This window comes from Mirounga angustirostris, unplaced genomic scaffold (genome assembly GCF_029215605.1).
Source record: "Mirounga angustirostris isolate CCGP_5_RB_7025 unplaced genomic scaffold, mMirAng1.0.hap1 SCAF_5, whole genome shotgun sequence".
Classification (NCBI taxonomy): Eukaryota; Metazoa; Chordata; class Mammalia; order Carnivora; family Phocidae; genus Mirounga; species Mirounga angustirostris.
In genome coordinates this window covers 4,456,031-4,476,277 of record NW_026991713.1, presented here as the reverse complement: position 1 = coordinate 4,476,277, position 20,247 = coordinate 4,456,031, and the positions used below count along the sequence as shown (strand labels likewise).

Genomic DNA, 20,247 nt, shown 5'->3' with positions numbered 1-20,247 from the left:
GCTGTAAGTACTGATTTGGGGGCTACAAGTAAATTTTAGCAAGCAGATGAATTTGCAAACACAGAATCCACACATAATGAGGATGGACTCTATCAGAAAAACTGGTATCTGTCAGCTCCAAAGGGGCCACGAGGATCCAGCTGCCTCCCCTGCCTCGAGCAAATTATTTTCCATTAACCAGACCTTTGAAAAATTATGAATTAGATTTTGGAAGGCATTCCTTGAAACCAACCCAGTCTTCTTCAAGACCATTAAACCACACAATTAAGCAAGGTACATAATGCCTTAATTAAAACAGTTTACGGGGGTGCTGGGGTGGCTCAGTCGGTTAGGCGTCTTACTCTTGATCTCAGCTCAGGTCTCGATCTCAGCATTGTGAGTTCAAGCCCCATGGTAGGCTCCATTATGGGAGCCTACTTTAAACAAACAAACAAACAAATAAACAAACCAGTTTATAGCTATTAAAAATGAAGACCATTGTATTACAGTAGAGAAAACTGTCCAAGAACCACTTCTAAAAAAGGTACTTTGGAGTAGTAGGCCAAAAGATGTTTTTGAGAGGGCAATTCTACCAGATCTTCAAGAAACAGCTCCAATGCTACTCACACATTTTTAGAGCCTAAGAAATTTGCACATTCTTTTTAACAAGGAGGCATAATGTTGATTCCAAAAATAGAGCATGCATACACACACACATACAAGAAAGTATGAGTGAGTTCTAATCTCACTCATGGATAGAAACATAAAAATCTTAAATACAATATGAAAAAGAACCCAGCAATCCAGTAAAATATATCCCATTTCCAAGCAGGATTTAATTCAGGAATACAAAAATGGTCCAATATTAGGAAATCTATTCATATACTCACAATATATTTACAGATCAAAAGAGAAATAACACATGATCATCTCCACGATGCTGAGAGAACATTCAGTAAGATTCAATACCTTTTCTTGATTAAAAAAAAAAAATTCTCCATAAAGTAAGAATAAAGGGTATTTCCTTAAACATGATCTATAGCTCAAGTAGAAAAAGAAACAAGTTAAATATTATCACAAGGGGCACCTGGGTGGCTCAGTTGGTTAAGCGACTGCCTTCGGCTCAGGTCATGATCCTGGAGTCCCGGGATCGAGTCCCGCATCAGGCTCCCTGCTCAGCGGGGAGTCTGCTTCTCCCTCTGACCCTCCCCCCTCTCATGCTCTCTCTCTCTCATTCTCTCTCTCAAATAAATAAATAAAAATCTTAAAAATATATATATATTAAATATTATCACAATTCACTATGATTAACATTGTTCTAAGGGCACTAGATACACTGCGGCTAGATAATGAAGATATTAAGAATAACAGAAATTGTGAAGATAAGGTAAAATTAACATTACTTACAGATGACATTATACCTGACTTGCAAAATGCAAAACTCAACTGAAAACAACACAAGTCATACGTTCAAAGTCACCAGTACATCCAGAAACCAACAGCTTTGAGATAAACCAATATTCCAGTTAGAAGGTATAATGGGAAGAAATATTCTGTTCAGAATTTTTTAAAAAGAAAAAAAAAAGAGGGGTGCCTGGGTGGCTCAGTCGTTGGGTGTCTGCCTTCGGCTCAGGTCACGATCCCAGGGTCCTGGGATCGAGCCCCACATCGGGCTCCCTGCTCCGCAGGAAGCCTGCTTCTCCCTCTCCCGCTCCCCCTGCTTGTGTTCCCTCTCTCGCTGTGTCTCTCTCTGTCAAATAAATAAATAAATAAAATCTTTAAAAAGAAAAAGAAAAAAAAGAAGAGAGACTTGAATGACTGAAGGTTTGCCGACTTCTTAGCTAGGAATATTCAAATCACAGAAGGAGCAACTCCACTAATTTGATAATTTAACATGAGCCAATAGAAAATGGCAAGAGAATGTTTCGGAATAAGCGAGAACAGCCAGGGCAATTCAGAAAGAATGATGTGGGGCCAGGGCTCCTATCAGTATTAAAAAACCACAGCAGAGGGGCGCCTGGGTGGCTCAGGTCATGATCCTGGAGTCCCAGGATCGAGTCCCGCATCGGGCTCCCTGCTCGGCAGGGAGTCTGCTTCTCCCTCTGACCCTCCTCCTTCTCATGCTCTCTGTCTCTCATTCTCTCTCTCTCAAATAAATAAATAAAATCTTAAAAAAAAAAAAAAAAACCACAGCAGAAAGCTAAACCCTCCTGTCACCCCTTGCTGTTACGGACCTAAAACCCCTAAAACTGTGGGATGCCTCTCGCCTCAGCCAGCAAGAAGAACAGAACCGGAGGGAGCAGGGACCTGTAACCCAAAGAATCCTAGCAAACGAAATAGCGAGACTCACCCAACGTGAAACAACAACAACAACAAAAAAAAAAACTGAGAAATGCCCCTTGACCCCATAGCGCCAACCAGAAGCTGACTCCAACAGAAACTTTTCCGTCATTTTCCTGGACGGATTTGGTAGTGTACATATTGGTTAATTTCTACCATTGCTTTCTTCCCCCATGCAGAACTGTGACGTTATCTCTGTATCGTTTCATTGATTCTATCTTCAGACAAACCTGGAATCCAACCACGTCCCACAAACCACTCTTCCACCCAGAGCCAAGACACCTATCTCCCACCTGCCTTACTGGTACAGCTTCCTAACTGGTCCTCACGCTTCAGTCAGTTCTTGTCACTTCCCTGCTCAAAACCCCCCTTACCTGCCTCCAGCCCTTTAGAAGTATCCACCTTCTCCTCAAGGCCTTCCCAAACCACCCCATTTAAAATTGCAAACCCCACCCCAAGCATTCCATCCCACTTCCTGCACCCATCACTACATAACATCATCTCTGTTTTACCTGTTTGCTTTGTTTGCTTTCAGCCTTTTCTTAGGACAGGAGCCAACACACTTCTTCTGTAAAGGTCCAGACAGAAAATATTTTAGGTTCTGCAGACCATATGGTCCTGTCTCAACTACAAAATCACCCCGAGCAATGCGTAAAGAAATGAGCATGGCTGGGTTCCAACCCAAGTTTTTTACAAAAACAGGCAGCCGGCCAGAATTGGCCTGGGGCCATGGTTTGCCTGTCCTACTAGAACTGATCTGCGTTTTAACAGAGATGCCCCCTTGAGAATGTAAGCTCCATGAAGGTATGACTACGTTTCCACTTTGATCATTTTGTTCAGTGCTGTATACTCAAGTCCTAGAATAGTGTCTGGCCCAGAGAAAGCAATAAATTTTGGCCAACGGAACAAGTAAGTGACATGAACTCAGTGAATGATGAAGCCAGGATGGTACTGCGCATAAACACACAGATTCATGGACGAGTACAGAAAGTACCGAAACAGAAGACACACTGTGATTTCGTTTGCATCGAGGTGGCACTTCAAATCAGCAGGATGAAGACGAGCCTCCAGCCACTGGCCTCGGGACAACTGGCTAGCGAGGAGAAAAGAATAAGGCTGGGTCCTTGCTCATGCCAAAATAAATTCCAAAAGATCAAAATGTTTAATGTTAAAAGTAAAATCACAGGGAAAAAAAAACTGTGGTAGAATTTTTTCATTCTCTCAAGAGACGAAAAAGCCTTTCTAAGTAGAACACCAAAGCTTTCAAGGAAAAGATTCATCAAACTACATAAAAATAAAAAATGTCTATGGGGAAAAAGCCCCACACACGTCATAAACAAAGGAAAAAAAACAACGCACCAGAAAAACTACTGGAAGTCTTAACTGAGGTCTAATTTCCCTAATAAATAGTAAGCTTCCTGTAATGCATATAAAATAAGACAGAACGGAAAGCAAACGGAGATACAAACAGCTTTCTGAACATGAAAATAGGCTCAACTTCACACAATGAGAGGGATATTCTTTGAAAACCACCAAATTCTCCTTTTCACCTCTCAGATTTGTAAAAATTAGAACACCTGGCCACACTCCCGGACGGAAGGGAATGTAGAGAATCAGGACGTCGCGTCTGGCTGATAAAAATCTCCACGGAGATGGCAGGCAACAGGACCCACACATGCTCACGCCTTCCACCCGGCAAGTCCACCCCCGAGGGTTTTTTCCAAATTGTGTAATTATGACAGCAGTGTTTGCAAAATACCGCAATGGTCCCGTGCATGGGGAAGTAAGCAGAGGAATCAGAAATCACTTGCAGAATGGGCTGCTCTGTCGTTGTCAAGCAAGAACCGGAACAGCTCTACCTGTGCCAGGAAGGAAAGATCTCTAGGATAAAGGAATCGGGACAAAGGAGGAGCAGAATGGCGCCAGAGGATCTCACTACTAAAGCCAACAGCTGGCGGGACTGAGCACGGGCGGGGGAGTGCGGACGCGGAGGAGCGTGGGCGCTGGGTTCCATCCAGGCTCTGGCAGTTCCAACATGTGCCAGGCAAGCCCCAAACCCCTCGAGGCCTGTTTCCCACTTGCAGAACGGTAGTTAGAAGGGAATCTACCTCTCCGGGTGCTGGGAGTTTGAAGGTGCGGGGGGAACGCGAAGCCTCCTGCGGGGAGCTGGGCCCTGAGCGGGCGCCCAGGTTAACAAGCAATTTTCACGCCACCACCGCATGGTGTCAGCCTCCCGCAAGAGGCCACAGGGAAAGGAGACTTTGTCACCATGAATCTTCTCATACCCTTTGAATTTGATGCCCTGCAGCCCGTTTACCTATTCAGAAAGTAACAAAAATGTATCTTTTTTCCACAAAAATATATATTTTTTAAAGACTTTATTGCTTTATTTGACAGAGAGAGACACAGCGAGAGAGGGAACACAAGCAGGGGGAGTGGGGGAGGGAGAAGCAGCTTCCTGCGGAGGAGGGAGCCCGATGCGGGGCTCGATCCCAGGACCCTGGGACCATGACCTGAGCCGAAGGCAGACGCTTAACGACTGAACCACCCAGGCGCCCCTCCACAAAAATATTTTTAATAACAGTGCAGCTACTTGGAAAAAATGCATAGGATAGAAAGTTTAAAGAGCAGAAAAAAGCAGGCCACAAAACTGTACAGAAATGCCTCCGTGAAAGAAACTGCTGTAAAAACTACGCCCGAGACGGAAGGAAGGAAAGCAAATGCCGTGGAGGTTAGGGTCCAGAGCGCTGGAATTACTCTTCCCATTGTCCAAACACTCTATGGCATATTTATAAATACCTCGTGAATTTAAATAACACTAAAAGTTGTGCCAGGCACTGTGCTAAATACTCACGTTCCCGAGTCAACACTCTGAGAAGCAAGCTTTATTTACCAGTGAGGACGCGGGCTGTCCAAGGTCACTGGTACTTGCACCCCCCGCCCCCCCTCCACACCTGGTCTGGTTTGGAGCAAACACTGACCGAGGGCCGGGTGCTCGGGGCTGGGTGTGGCCCTGCCCCCTGGAGCTTCAGGGGACGCACGATGTGTCAACGCCTCACACGAGCCTGTGCGCGCTGCCACGTCCCGAGTCTATGCGAGTCAGAAGCACTAGGGAGGCTCCCCATCTGGGGTTCGAACCGACGGGTGAAGTGGGCGAAGGCAGGGGAAGAGCATTCAAGGCCCTGCTGTGGCTGGGCCAGGGAAAGGTCCCAGGGGGAGCCACAGATGGACAGGACCCCACATCACAGGGCCTCCTCGCTGGGCTGGGGGTTTTGTGTTCATCCTCAGAAGCCTGGGGGCCCCCGAAGGCTCTGGCGGGGAGGGGTGGAGATGGGGTCGCTGCTGTGGGGAGGTGCCTCCCGAGAGCACGCCTGGCTCGGCAGCAGCCTCTGCTCCGCCTGGCCCCCTCCCAAAGGTGGGGGGGCGGTCAACTGGCCTCTCTGGGGAGAGTCCCAGGCAGCCCTCGGCCCCTGGACACTCCCCCGCACCCCTGCAGCCAGGGCACAATGAATAGGCCTCTGTGGTCCCCTCAATAGGCCTTTCACCAACTCGTGCCTCTCAGTGCTCAGCTGGCTCAAGACCCTCCCTTGGGGCACAAGAGACAAAGACGCTGCTGGGGGCGCCCCCGCTGCAGGAATGAGGCACTTAGATGAGAAGTACTGGTCAGACGGGTCCCCACGTGAGCAAGCCCACGGCTCTGCTCCGGCCTAAGGGAAGCATGGGGTCTCAGGGATGCAAGGTGGCCGGGTCAGGAGTTGCCCAACACCCCTGCCCGGTTCCCTGTCTTCTTGAAGTTTGGGCTCCTTCACCAGATGAGCCAGGTCGTCCAGATAGCCCCCCAGAGTCTGCAGTATGGTCCCCCACCCTTCTTTCTGGACCAAACGCCTGTGCATCCTCAGCCTGCCATCCCCCCACTGACAGGTCTCCACCATGCCCATGCCCGACTCGCCCCTGTGTCACCTCAGCTGTCACCTCCCCCACCCCCACCCCCACGCCACGCCTTCCCTGACCCCCATGCCACCTGACCCCTCCCACCTCATGCTACCTCCCCTCTTTCCACCTTCCGGAACACCCTTTGGGGTAAAGTTGCGTTTTCATTCAGCTGATGAGGAACTGGAGGCTCATGGCTTGAGTCACCAGTCCGATGTCACCCTGCAAGTCTCCTGCCCGGGGCTGCCTTCCCAGCCACAGCCTCCACGCTGGTTCCAAACACCTGAGCATCCCTCCCTGCCAAGACAGGACACCTTGCTGGCAGCGGGACCTGGCACCCAGGGCGCACAAGAGCGGGTCGGCAAGGGTTGAACAAATCAATGTGTGAGGATGACAAAGCTCCGCTCTGCAGCTGGCTCAGAGGACAGCCTGGCAGCTCTGAAACTCATCCAAAGCCTCCACCGCCAAGGGCTTTCCTCCTCCCTGCACCCCCACCCGCAGTCAAGCGCGCAGTGTGGCGAAATCCTTGAAGTACATTTACAACCCTCAGGTCACAGCGGGGGTCACCCCAATAGCCCACCTCCCAGGGGAGGAGACCGAGCCCTGACTCAGGTTACCCAGAAGGACCACGACGGCAGGTGGGGCTGGGATCCAGGCCAGGGTCGATCTGCACCTGCTCCGGGAGCCGCTCTGTGGGAGGCCCCCGGGGCACAGAGGGAAATAAACCCCGACCCTGACCTCAAGGTCGCTCTCTTGAGGTGGGGCATCCGCCAGAGTGGTCCACGGCCCAGTTTCCAAAGGCAATCCTCTGGACTCTCCCAAACACCAAGGCCTGCAAAGCCCTCACAGCCCTGTCACTCAACGCCCCACCTCGCTCCCCGCAAACCGATCCAGGTTTGATCCTGCAGAGCAGTTCGGGGCCAAAAGAGCAGCTCCCCAGTCAATGTCCCACCTTCTGTGGGCTGTGGCCTTATTCAAACTCCTGACTCACTGCTTTGCTGACACATTTAACACAGGGCCTGTAAGACAGGCTGCGGGTCTCCCAAGGAACCTGGCTGCTGGGCCGGAGAGCACCACTTCCCTGCACCCTGCGGCAGCGAGCGCAGCCAGAGCTCAGAGCCCCGCCATGGGGGGCCGCTCCCCTCCGCCCTGGGTCAGGAGGAATCCAGAATCGCCCAAGGAGGCCCTGCCAACGGGGCTGAGGCTCGGAGGCTGTGGAGGCTCAGGGTGCTGGGACGACAGGGTTCTCGCTTCCCCCTTGTGGAGGGTGGGATATGGGGTTCTTCCTGTTTCTGCCTCTTCCTGTTTCACTTCTGTCCGCCTGAGCCAAAGCACCCAGGTGGCAGTGACCTCCCTGAGGCGTGGTGTCACCGGCCCTGCTTGTCACAGGTGGACACATGCGCCACCCCACGGGCTGAGAACGGCGCTCCAGGTCAACCTGCCTTCCCCCGTAAGAGGAAACCCAGAGCCAAGGGAAGGGCGTTCACACGCTCACCCCCACAGGCCCCCTGGATTCGGCCCCGGGCCCTGTCACCCGTCCCAGGCAGCCTCGTGACACTCTGATTGATGTTCTAGGTCTAGAGGCTGGCCTCTGCCCTAGGTGGAGGCGGGACAGTCATCCTACCCGCACCCTGCCCGCCAGAAGAACACAGACCCAGAGAGCGGCAGGGATTTCCCTAAAGCAGCACAGCATTGGGGGAAAATTAAATTTGGAATGTTCTCTGCCCACTTCCCCACTCTGTCTCTGCCAGGGAGGACCCTCTGAGGAATGCCCCACTCAAGGGACACCCCCCAAGAAACGATCACCTTGTCACGGCACAGATACCTGTCCACCGACCCATCCCCCTGCACTGCCCCTGGGCCCCCTCCCTGGGCTGCTCTCATGAAGCAGTCCACCCTGAGCCCACAGGGCATCGGCGGCCCTGGAGGGGAGCCTGGGGCGGCGGGGGGGAAGCCACACACAGAGCAGGCTGTGCAGCCTCAAGGGACTGGCGGCAGAAATCGGCAGAGCAGTGGTCAAGAGAAAGGCAGGGGGTGCCCATTCTTTCAAGGGGTCAGGAAACAGCTGGAGAGGGACCGCCAAGCAGAGACCCAAGAGGCTGAGGCTCTCCAGCAGACAGGCTGAGTGCTGAGGAGTGCAAACCCGGGGTGGGGGTCCTCCCTACTTAGCGAGGTAACGCCTGCTCTTCATCAGAATGTTCTGCTTTCCTCACTTCCTCTGTCCTAAGAACCTGCCCAAGTATAAAAAGCCTTTTTCAAAATTCAAAGCACCTCCAGAAGCAAAGGAGTTTTGCCTTAAAGATAAACAGTAACCGGGGGCACCTGGGTGGCTCAGTCGACTAAGCGTCTGCCTTCGGCTCAGGTCATGATCTCGGGGTTCTGGGATTGAGCCCCATGTCGGGCTCCCTGTTCCGTGGAGTGTCTGCTTTTCCCTCTCCCTCTGCTCCTCCCCACACCACTCATTCTCTCTCTCTCTCAAATAAATCTTTAAAAAAAAAAAAGATAAACAAGTAACCGCAACTCCACCTACAAGACCAAAAATTAAAAATGAAGTCCCCTCTTTCTACTTTTGCCAACAGACATCCCTCAAGTGCAAAGGCTCCTCGCCAAGCTGGGCGTCCCCTGACCTCGGCCCTCACCCCTGGGGGATCAACTCTGAAAGCTCCAACCCCTTATTTGCAGGTCCAACAGCAACATCCCAGCCCCCGTCTGTGGCCAACAGGGCCCCGGGAGGGCTGTGCTTGAGCTTCTCCCGCCTCTATACGCCCCGGCCCTGCCACTGATGGGCCTCCAGCTGCCCCCATGCAGGGGCTCTGGCGGGGAGGGTCAAATCAGGCATTCATTCTGGCCCTTGGGACCCACCTGTGACGGGGTCCTCTCTGAGCCTCACCCCGCTGTCTGTGAAGCCACAGGGTTAGGCTGGTGGACTTCCGGATCCTTCCTGTCCATCCCGGCTCCCCTCCAGCGTGGGCTGTGACCCAGAAGACATTCTGCTGCCTGAGCCCAAACCGGGAGCCCGGCCCAAGAACTAGATCCAAGCTAAGTTTCCCACAAGATAAGACCCATTCAGGGGCGCCTGGGTGGCTCAGTTGGTTAAGCGACTGCCTTCGGCTCAGGTCATGATCCTGGAGTCCTGGGATCGAGTCCCGCATCAGGCTCCCTGCTCGGCAGGGAGTCTGCTTCTCCCTCTGACCTTCCTCCTTCTCATGCTCTCTGTCTCTCATTCTCTCTCTCTCTCTCAAATAAATAAATAAAATCTTTAAAAAAAAAAAAAAAAGACCCATTCAGTAAATGATGGCACATCCACTCAACTGTCTCGTAGTCATTTAAATGACGTTTAGAGTTTGAACAACATGGAAGATGTTTTAGTAAAATTTTAAGTCAAAAAGCATGACTAAGAAACTTTATGTAGAGAACATCAAGAATTCTTTAAAACGGCTTTAAAAAGATTGGAAAGCAAGACTTTGCAAAGTTAATGGTTGTCTCTGGGTGATTGGAACTGTAATTCTTTTCCCATTCTCTTAAATTTTCCAGTTTCTATAATGTGGCATGGAACATTTTTTTAATTGGGGAAACATTTGTTTGGGGATTCCGAGGCTGTTTTTTCCCGAGGATCCCGCGTGGGGCTTCTCCTCCACGGCCTCCCGGCTCAGCCGGTATCCGGGGCCTGCCCGGCTCAGTGAAGGAGGCAAGCTTACGTAAGGCCGGCAGACACTGCGAGGAGGGGACACAGTGGGGGCAGAATGGCCCTCGCGTGCGGGCCCGGGGGTGCCACACACTCAGAACACTCTGGCCTGGCGGAGACGTCCCTGCAGCTGGGACCCCAGGGCTCTTTAGAGTGTGAGGTCCAAAGTCCTCGGGTTTCCCTCAAAGGACGCAGAGTCCCTGCCTCGGGAGAGAACCACAGCACAGCCTTGCAGGCTGCTCCAGCCCCAGAAACGTCCAGAGGCCGGAACCCACAGGCCTTAAAAATAGGTCCAGGAACCGAAAGAGGCACCCCACCACTGCAAACGGTCACACTTCCTCCCACAGCACGGGCCCAGGACCAGCTCGGCCTCCCTTAGTTGGGTTGGAGGGCTGGGGGCCCCAGGGAGCCTCGGGAGACCCTCCCCAGGGAGTGCACAGCGGGCCGCACCCCAGAGCATGCGTGCAGCCCCAACTCCATGTGTGGGCACCAGGCCAGGCGCTTTGCGTCCTTCCTAATGACAAGCGCAACCGCGAGGATCGGGTCTGACTCTGTGTCGCGGCTTGGGCTGGGTCCCTACCTGCCATGGCTCGTTCTCTCCTCATGCTGCCCCATGAAGCTGGCACTCCTCATACAATTCCCACAGCCCTCCAGACTCTGTCATCCCCACTGCGCAGAGGCTCAGGCCCCCGGTCTTCCCCTCCAGCCTCATCTCCCACCAAAATCCCCCACCCACCATGGATGCCCAGCCGCACTGCACCTAGCAAAACGGTGACGGGCTGGGCCAAGGCTGCACGGTTCGTTTCCCAATTCACAGACCGGCCCTGGGCGCCTGGCGTCTGCGGGTGTTTAGCTAGGAGCAGAGGCTCACTGTAAGGCAGTGTCCCCCTTCACACCTTCTGGCTCATTCCATGAACTTCCTGCAAGATGGCTCTGGGCACCTGACAGGTCTCAGCTGGAGCTCCACAGACCCCAGTCCTGCCACCTTCCGGCTACATGACCTTGGGTGAGTCAGCTTGCTTTCTGAAGCTTTGCCTTCCTCATCTGCAAAACGGGCTACTACCAGAACCTCCTTCTACAGGCCATGCTGTAGCTGCCGGGCGCCTGGCACACAGTGGGTATGCCGGGTCCGGGGCAGGCCACCCCACTGCAGCCTCCACACTCCCCGAGGCCAGACCAAGGGCCCAGCCACTGCTGCAGCCCCAACTCCCACACAGCTTCCCTTCCGGCGGGGCTGCCCTCTCCTCCTCCACCCAGGCAGGTCCTGCCCTGCCACGGCCCCTCTCAAAGGCCACACCCCGCACGACACCCCCCATCAGCTATGGGGGCTCCCTCCTCCGTGCCCCCTGAGGGAACCTCTCATACTTCAACTTGGGCCCTTCCTCAATCCACCTGCCTGGGAGCTGTGCACACCTGTGTTGCCCAGGCTGCCGGAACCCCGAGGACAGGTGTGGGCGGGGTCCACCTCTGCTAAGAGCTTAGGCTTAGGCAGATTCTGCCACTTCCCAGCCAGGTGACTGGGGACATGTTACTTCACCTCTAAACCTGCCTTTTCTTTGCTCATCAGGACAAAGAGAAGAGTGTAACAATATCCACCTTATAGGACTATTTCAAGAATAAAAGAAAACAGGGAACATGAAACACTCTTTGGCCCCACAGCCCTGCCACCAGAGAGAGAATGCCCTCGGCCACCCAAAAGGGGGCCAGAGACCAGGCAGGAGCAGCTCTACCAAGTGCACAGCCTAGGCAGGGCCCAAAGACGAGCAGCATGAGGGGCCCCTGCCTGTCCGTGATGGACACCAGGTCCCGGGGCCAGGTCAAGTCCACGTGGCCTCGGGGAACATCAGTGGCGTGCCACCGCTGTTGAAAAGGAGCCTTCCTGCCCCAGCGTGCTGGAGCTGACACCCCGGGCCCAGGAGAGAGCCCAAGCCCCAGGAGGAAGGGTCAGGCTATCTCTACCCACTTTTGGTCCAGATGTCTCCACCACACAACATCTGGGCATTGAACCTCCTGACGCCTCTCAGCTCAGAGAACCCGGAGCCCCAAAGAAGCTCGCTCAGCCAGCCAGCTTGGTTCATCTGTTCCCTGGAATCACAAGCAGTTGCCTGTGGATAAAACCCCCAAATCCTGCTCGGAGCAGCTGCTTCCAGCAGGATCTCTACTTTGGCTGTCACCCGTGCCCCTGGCTTCTCTCCCCTACTTAGCTGTGACCTCCCACAAGGCAGGGTCAGGCCCGATGCCCCGACTTGGCCCTCAAAAGATGCTTCCAGCACAAGCGCTGCTGAAGGAAAGATGCAACAGTCGGGTCTGCATCTACGAGGTGCCTTTCATCATGATGGCCGAGCGACAATCCCTTGTGGGGGGGCCAGTCACTCTCCCCATCTGAGACAGTCACTGTGACTCCGAAGTGACAACAGTGTGTCTGGGGTCAAGCGTCGCCACCAGAGGCTCCCTGACACTTTCAAAACAACCTCAGGGAACACGGCATGCTTCTGCATGATCTCAGCTTTAATTACACAACAACGACAATCTGGGAGGTTTAAATTCCTAAATCTAACAGGTTGTCACAGCTGTAAAGTGGGGAAGAAAGGGGGAGTGATCTACCGGCCATGTAAAAGTTCTGGGTTCCCGTCTGGGGGCGCAGGCCAACCACTGGGTCCTAACTGTACTTTGGCATTAGGTCACTATTAAGCTTGGCCCTCTCTGAACATATTTCTCACCTGATAAATGAAAGATGGACAAAATGCGCCCTGCTAAGAGGCTGAAATTCCACTCTCTGCAGACACCCTCACCCTTAATTTACTAGTCCAGAAATTCTCTCATTTGTCTGCTAAATGTTTCCTGGGCACCTGCTCTGCACATGCCCTGTGCTGGGCACTGAGGAGACACGGCCTGGGCCATGCCCTTGAGGGGCTCACTTGCCGCCTGGGGGGGTCAGTCATAAAGGCCTGTGTCCCAATGCCATAATCGGCCCTATCAACCCGCAGACCTGCGCCCGGTACACAGAGCCCAGGCAGCGGGACAGGAAGTGGAGGAAGGGTTTCTAGGAAGTGGCAGCATTGCAGCTGAGGCTTGAAGGGACACCTGTAGGCGTGTGTGGGGCAGGTGAGGAGGGTGTCCTGTGTCCTGTGTCCAGGAAAACAGCAGGCCTAAAACACAGTGCATCAGAGCACTGCAGGGACTGAGTTCAGGGGGATAAGCGACGGGGGGACAGGAAGACGGGGGTAAGACAGGAGACCCTGTGTGGGAGGGAGGCCTGGGTGCCAGGACACGAGACCCGGTAACTACGGGGCACTTCTTCCCAGACGCAGCGCAGCAGGCACCGGGAGGCCTAGCTGGGGACGTTTGGGGGGCAGAGGAGGGGCGGGGCAGGCTCTGGGGTCAGGCTGGCCAAGGGTCAATGCCAGTCGTGCCACTTCCTCACTGACCATCTCTAGGCACGTCTCCCCCTTCTCTGTGACACGGAGATGCTATTCCTTTCTGGCGAAGTCAGAATCAAAGTGACAGAGTGGACATAATGTCCTTGCACATAGTAAGCTCTCTGTAAACGCCAGGTGCTAGAATTAATTATTACTGTCCTTAAGGAGTGGCCCTGCAGGCTTCTTGGGACAGGGCCTAACAGGGGAGAGAGGGTGCTCAGAGGTCTGAGGACAGTGGGAGCGTGCTCACGGGGAAGTAGGGAGGGGCTGCCTGGAGCTTCTGAGCAAGCAGGGCTGAGGGGCCTGCAGCAGATGGTCCCTCAGACCCCTCCTATTTCAGACATCCTGTGCCAGGTGGGAGGTGCACCTGCCAGGCTGGCACACGGCCTGGCACACAGTAGGTGCCCAGTGAACTTTTGCTGAATGAACTAATGAGGATCCTTCAACGTCTGTGCAAAACTAAGTCATGACACCTTTTTTCAGAAAAGACACCTGAGAACCCCACTTCCTGGTCCATCCTACTTGGTAGGCACAACCCACCCCCCCAACTCCCATGCCTGCCCATGAGGAAAGGTCATTCCTGGGACAGGCTGGGCTGGGTCCGGCTCCCTGAGGGGACAGGTCTTATGCTAAGGTAAGCCTGCCTCCTACAAAAAGGAGGATTCAAAGTTATTTCCTCTCCTCACTAGCCTCCAGGGCGTGGCCTGCTGAGAGGCCTGGAACCCTAGGGCTGCTGTGACCTTAGAGGGGATGTGTTGGCTCTTTGGGACTCCCCGATGGTGAACCACAAGGGGACAGGTAGAATCTCCAAAGCTGACATTCCCTCCTTCACAACGCTGTCACCCCCACACCCCACCCCCAGAAATCCCCAGCTCAGATTGGGGATGGGGGAGCTGACAATGTGGTATGAAATCATTCCTGCAGGAAGAAGGGAGGGGTCTTTCCATGGAGAAAATGAAAAACTCACACTACAGGGGAGGGGGTTCCTCGGCTTCAGTCTAGGCAGGATCCATCGGGAGCGATTACCTCACACCCAGCCAAGAAGGGAGACCCCACCCACACCTAACAGTCCCGGGCTCTTCCAAACAATACCATGCACCCCCACCCTACCCCACCCCACCCCACAGCACATGTAGGACTTAGGGCCCCGGCTGAGCAGGATCACACCCACAGAGGCAGCAGGCCTTGCTCTCTGTGCTAAGTGGGTGGGTTCAGGGGGCCAAGGCCCAACAGGTCCCCAGTTAGAGCTGACGGGGAGGAGGCAAGGCAGTGCGGACAGGTGCGGAAAGACAAAGGCTTCGGGAAGCTGGGGACCGTGGCCAGGGCACGCTTGCAGGGAAATCTGCCCAGAGCCCAAGGGGGCCTGGCCCCCACCCCCGCGATGGGCTCCGGGTCTCCCCAGATCCCACGCCCACACTCCCTGCAGCGGCACAGAAGCCCCGGGGAGGGCTTCCCAGAGAAGGCAGGGACCTGCCACAACCCCGGAGAGGAAGAAGGGTGAACAGACATACTCGAAAGGACAGACAGAGGGAGACACGGAATGACCCGGGAAAGAGGAAGAGACCCAGGAACATGAGTGTGCGGAGCCGCTCTTCGGGCCAAAATCAGAGACCAAGACACAGGGACGCAGGAAAAACCTATACGTGGTGAGCTGGGGGCGCATGGAGGAGGCCACGACACGCAGAGACAGAGACATAGAGAGACAGACCCACGCACAGAGACACGCTCAGAGACGGAAACACACAGAGACGGAGACGCACGCAGAGACGGAAACACAGAGAGACCGAGACGCACGCAGAGCCCGAGACAGGCACAGAGACGGGACACAGAGACAGAGACGCGTCCAGGGACAGAGACACACGCAGTGACGGAGACCCGCGCAGACCCCGGAGGCGCGCACTCCCGCGGCGCTGGCGGCCCCGGCCCGCCCCACTCACCGAGGCCGCAGACCTCACGGCGCAGGCTGAGGCGGCCGCGCTCCTCGGCTATGGCGCGCAGCATGCGCTGCAGCGACCGCTCCTCGGCCTCCGCGCCGCCCGCAGGCTCAGGGGAGGCGGCGGCGGCGGCGGGGCGGGCGGGCGGCCCGGCACGGAGCCCCGCGGGCGCGGGCGCCGAGGCGCAGGCCCGGCCCGGCGGCCGCGCAGAGGCCATGCCGGGCCCCGGCTCATCGCCCGCGCCGCGCCCGCCGGGGCCCCCGGCGCGCCCCGCCGCCCCCGCCCCGGCGCCCCCCGCCGCGAGCACCAGTGAAGCCACAATCCGCCTTTGTACGCGTCGCCGCCGCCGTCGCCGCCGCCGCCGCCACCCGCCTGCCAAGCCCAGGGAAAGGAGCGCAGCTCCGCGCCGCCGCGGCCGCCCGCGCGCCTCCGGGCCACCGCCCGCCCCGCCCCGGCCCTCCAGGCCCCGCCCCGGCCCTCCAGGCCCCGCCCCGGCCTCTCGGGCCCCGCCCCCCACCGCCGCGCGACCGCGTCCCGACTCACCCCAGGACCGCCCCGGCCCGCCCCCGGCTGCTCGGGCCCCGCCCCTGAAGCTGCGCGCTCCGCCTCCCGCCCGCCCCGAGCCGCCGGGCCCCGCCCCCGACCGACGAGGCCCCGCCTCGGCCGCCACGGCCAGGAGCCCGGCGGGCAAGGTCTCTTCCCCACCCCCACCAAACCTGGCGGCTCTGGCCCCGCCCCCCTCGGACGCCAGCCACGCTCTTCCTCAAACGGCTGTCGCGAGCCGGTCTCGACCTTCCGCGCGGTGCCTCTGACCCTCCCTGGCCGCTTGGCCCCTGCGCCCACCTCCTCCAGGCCCTACCCCCGCGGCCGTCCGCGAGACCGGCCCCCGCCCCCAAACACCGTGCAGCGGTTTGGCATTCTGAGCCCCTCCCATCGCCCCTTCCGGGCCTATTTGTCGCCCCCTCTGCCCTCCTACCACCTGCTCCTGTTGCGTCCCGCGCGAGAATACTTTGTCACCTGCTCCCCACGTTGCCACTCTCCTCCCAGTCCAGTTGCCAAGGCCGGTTTCCGCCGGGAACATCCTCCGCAGAACCCAGGGTGAGTCCTTCGCCCAGTGCCAGGCAGGGTGTTGAGAAGGGCTCTGAGCCTCAGTTTCTTCAGCTGTGCAATGGGGGTGTGTCCCTGAGTGTTGACTAGGTAGGAGAGGATCGAGGAGTAGGAACATATGGGGTCAGCTGGGCATGTGATCCTGATGAAGGCCAAGGTCCAGCCAGGAACCCATGGTGTGCTGGCCTCTGCTGATGGTGAAGACCCGGGGAAGAAGCAGCCAGAGGCCTTCCCGGGACCCAGGCCTGTTAGCACTTCTGGGGCAGGTGGAAATGGAGAGTCAGTGGCGGGGGTGGGGGTGTCTCAACTCTGACCCATCGGGGCAGGTCCTGCCTCCAGGCCCCACCCCACACCCCCCAATATCCCTGGTGTGAACTGCGAGGGTCTTACAGGCAGATTTTTTTCCCCAAGAAATACAGTATAGTACTATAAATGTGTTTTCCTTATGATTTTCTTTTTTTTAAGATTTTATCTATTAGCGAGGGAGAGAGAGAGAGAGCATGAGCAGGGGGAGGGGCAGAGGGAGAGGGACAAGCAGACTCCTGGCTTGGCTCAGAGCCCCAGGACCCTGGGATCATGACCTTCGACTGAGCTCCCCAGGCGCCCCTAGCTTACGTTATTGTGAGAATACAGTATATGATACATACACAAACATGTACGATACATACACAAACATGTACGGTACATACACAACCACAACACCCAATGTGTGTTTATCGACTGTGTTATTGGAAAGGCTCCTAGTCAACAGCAGGCTATGAGTAGTTAAGTTTGGGGGGGCGTCAGAAGTTACACGGGGCTTTTCAGCTGCGTGGGGATGGCGTCCCTTGAGCCCCATCTGGTTCAAGGGTCAACTGTGCTCTTCTCCCCATCCTTGTAAAACGTGTCCCCTGGTTTCCCTCGGGTCCCGGTGTCCCCTCCTCAAATGGCCTGTTCCGACCATCTTACCAGAAACCCCCCGCCCTTGCTCTCCTCCCCTGCCTTATTTTCCGCACAGCACAGCACTCACCTCCTCCCACATCACACTGAACGGCTGCGCAGGCTGTGTATCCTCCGATTCCTGCACAGCTCACGGCTGTGTTCCCGGCGCCTAGCACGCCGCGGGGCACACGGTGGACACCCTGGAAATGAGCGTGGGATGAGCAGAGGCAGAATGGATGAGAGGCCTGATAGGAAGCAGGAAAGCCTCTTGGGCAAGGCAGTAAGGAGGCCTGCGACCGTGGCGCTGGGGAACAGCCTGGAGGAGGAAATGGGTGTTCAGGACCCTGCTTTAGTTTTGTGCCCCTGGGCCCAAGCACCTCTGGGCAGGGCCCGCGTCTGGCCCCTCTGTGCCCTCAGTGCCCCGCGTTGGGGGTGGGAATGGGGGTCCTCTGTAAAGAAGTGTGGAGTGAGGGAAGTAAGGAAGTAAGCCATGGGCATGTCTCTCTTCTTCCCTGGGCCTGTGTCTCCAGCTGTACAATGAGGTCACTGGCCCGAGGGCTGTGGCCTCCACCTCTGAGTCTGGACAGCTGGGATTAGGGCTGCAGAAACGGGAATGAGACTTGCTGAGGGCTCACAGACTGGCAAGTCCAATGGCCATATGCCTCTCTGTCTCCCCAAACCCCTCGAAAACCCCTGCCTGCCCCCACCGCCTCCCCTTTGTTCATGCTGTTCCCCGTGCCTGAAATCCTCTCTTCTCCACCATGCTCGCCTTGGAGGCCCGCTGTTGCTGGGGAAGCCTTTCTGGTTAGGCTTGGCCAATGCATTTGTGTTCTCATCTGCTTCGTAAACTCCACCCACCCCCGCATGCGGCCGCCTCGGTAGACTCTGTGCCATGGGACCAGCATGAAATCAACTCTTGCTATTCTTCCTGGATCCAGCTCAGGACAGGTGACAGAAAATGTTTGTTGAAGGAAATAATGAACATCGCTTTGGCTCTCTGCTTTTTATTTCAGTAATACTCCTGGTATTGTCCTCATAGGGAACTTTTTTTAAAAGATTTATTTATTTATTTTAGAGAGAGAGAAAGAGAGAGGGTGCAGGGGGAGGGGCAGAGGGAGAGAGAGAATCCTGGAACAGACTCCCCGCTGAGCACAGAGATTCGGGGCTCCATCCCAGGACCCTGAGGTTGTGACCCGAGTCAAAATCAGGAGTTGGACGCTTAAACCAACTGAGCCACCCAGGCGCCCAACCTAGGGAACTCTTTAATGTCAACAAGTGTTGAATCATATTTTGCACTCGAAGGAGGCATGAGCCTGGGCCATAGGGCGTATTCTGTTTCTTGATTTGGGTGCAAACTACATGGTCAGTGTACAAAAATCAAGCTGTAACTTTGTGAGTTGTGTACTTTTCTGTATATAAACATTCAGATTATAAAATAGAATTAAGAATAAAAGATTTAAAATCCCTGAAAAAAAATTTGGTTTAGCTATATTTCCTATGACTATGAAAAAGTTCTTTTCTGCAAATAAATGAACTGCACTTTTAGAGAGACTACTGAGGAAGGGGGAAGTGTGTAGGCAGAATAATGTCCCCCAATGATGTCCAACCCTAATCCCTGGAAGCTGTAAATATATGTTACATAGCAAAATGGACTTTGCAGATGGGATTAAGGACATGGACTTTGAGGAGGAGAGATCCTCCTGGATTATCCATGGAGGCTCAATCTTTTTTTTTTTTTTAAGAACTGTTTTTTTTTTAAAGATTTTATTTATTTATTTGACACATAGAGAGAGAGCGAGAGAGGGAACACAAGCAGGGGGAGTGGGAGAAGGAGAAGCAGGCTTCCTGCTGAGCAGGGAGCCCGACGCGGGGCTTGATCCCAGGACCCCGGGATCATGACCTGAGCCGATTTTAGCCCAAAGTGAGAGCCCAGTTGTCCTTCTATGGAACTATAAGATAATACATTTATGTGGTTTGGGGGCACTTATTTTGTTAGTCCTGGCAGCGATAGAGAGAGCCTCTGGCCACCAACCTTCTCTTCTCCAAGCTTCTGTCTTTCCTCCAGCTGACGGTCTGTGTCATGGTGTATGGGCCTGGGGTGATGGCTGAGATATTCCCTCCTGCCCTTAATGTTCCATGAATCTAGAGCTGGACTCCCAATTGTTCATCTTTTCTCCTTGAGAAGACAGGACAGTTCTCTGGGGCTGAGTCAGGTGGGCACAGCCCCACCTTGGTTCGATAAGCAGAAGCACGGCAAAGGGCAGGTTCACAGGCTCTTCGATCACTGCAGAGAATCTGTTGAAATACTTCTCACAGTCATGTGAGTTTCCCGGCCTGACTTCTCCCTCCTTAGGACTCGTGGTTCTCCTTTGCTGCAATCCCTGGTCCCCAGCCTTTTGTTGCTCTGGAAAATTAAACCCAACCTCTCCCAGATCGAGATTGCAACATCTCCTGCAACACTGGGTTTTTTCTCGGCTTTTCTCACCTGCTACCAAGGTCGGGGCACCACCTAAAAGGTTCACCGTCTCCTTCCTCCCCTCCTCCAGCCCTCTTTCCACCATCCACCCAACACACACAAAATATTTTCTCATCCTCGCTGTTGTCAGATATTCCACCGTTAGCACTCCACTTTTTTAAAATAGATCCCTGCTCAAATTCCCCTGGAGGGGATAACCTTAAAGTTATTTTAGGCACCGGCACGGTAGCGAGAAGAAAGGACTCAGAGTTTGAAAGAGGACGTGCCTGATGGGACTGGGGGTGGGGGAACATGCTCACATTTCTCGAGGAACTTCTTTGTGCCGGAAGCTTCCTGAATGTGGACAAGTACAGTCCTGAGCCCTGGAAGGCAGCTAGTTTGTCTTTGTGGGTTAAGTTAGACAAGTGTAACCTAGAGAGGCTGAGTAATGCTCACGATCACCCAGCACGTGAGACC

The 20,247-nt window shown here is 55.0% G+C and overlaps 1 protein-coding gene across 1 annotated transcript in view; it reads right to left on the bottom strand.

Annotated features, from left to right (window-relative positions):
* Positions 1 to 15,452, bottom strand: part of KIAA0930 (KIAA0930 ortholog) — a 37,416-nt gene extending 21,964 nt beyond the window's left edge. Inside the window, exon 1 of the mRNA XM_045872348.3 lies at positions 15,291 to 15,452. Coding sequence (XP_045728304.1) covers positions 15,291 to 15,354 — 64 coding nt within the window. The 5' untranslated portion in view covers positions 15,355 to 15,452. The remainder of the gene's footprint in view (positions 1 to 15,290) is intronic.
* Between the last annotated feature and the right edge of the window lie 4,795 nt (positions 15,453 to 20,247).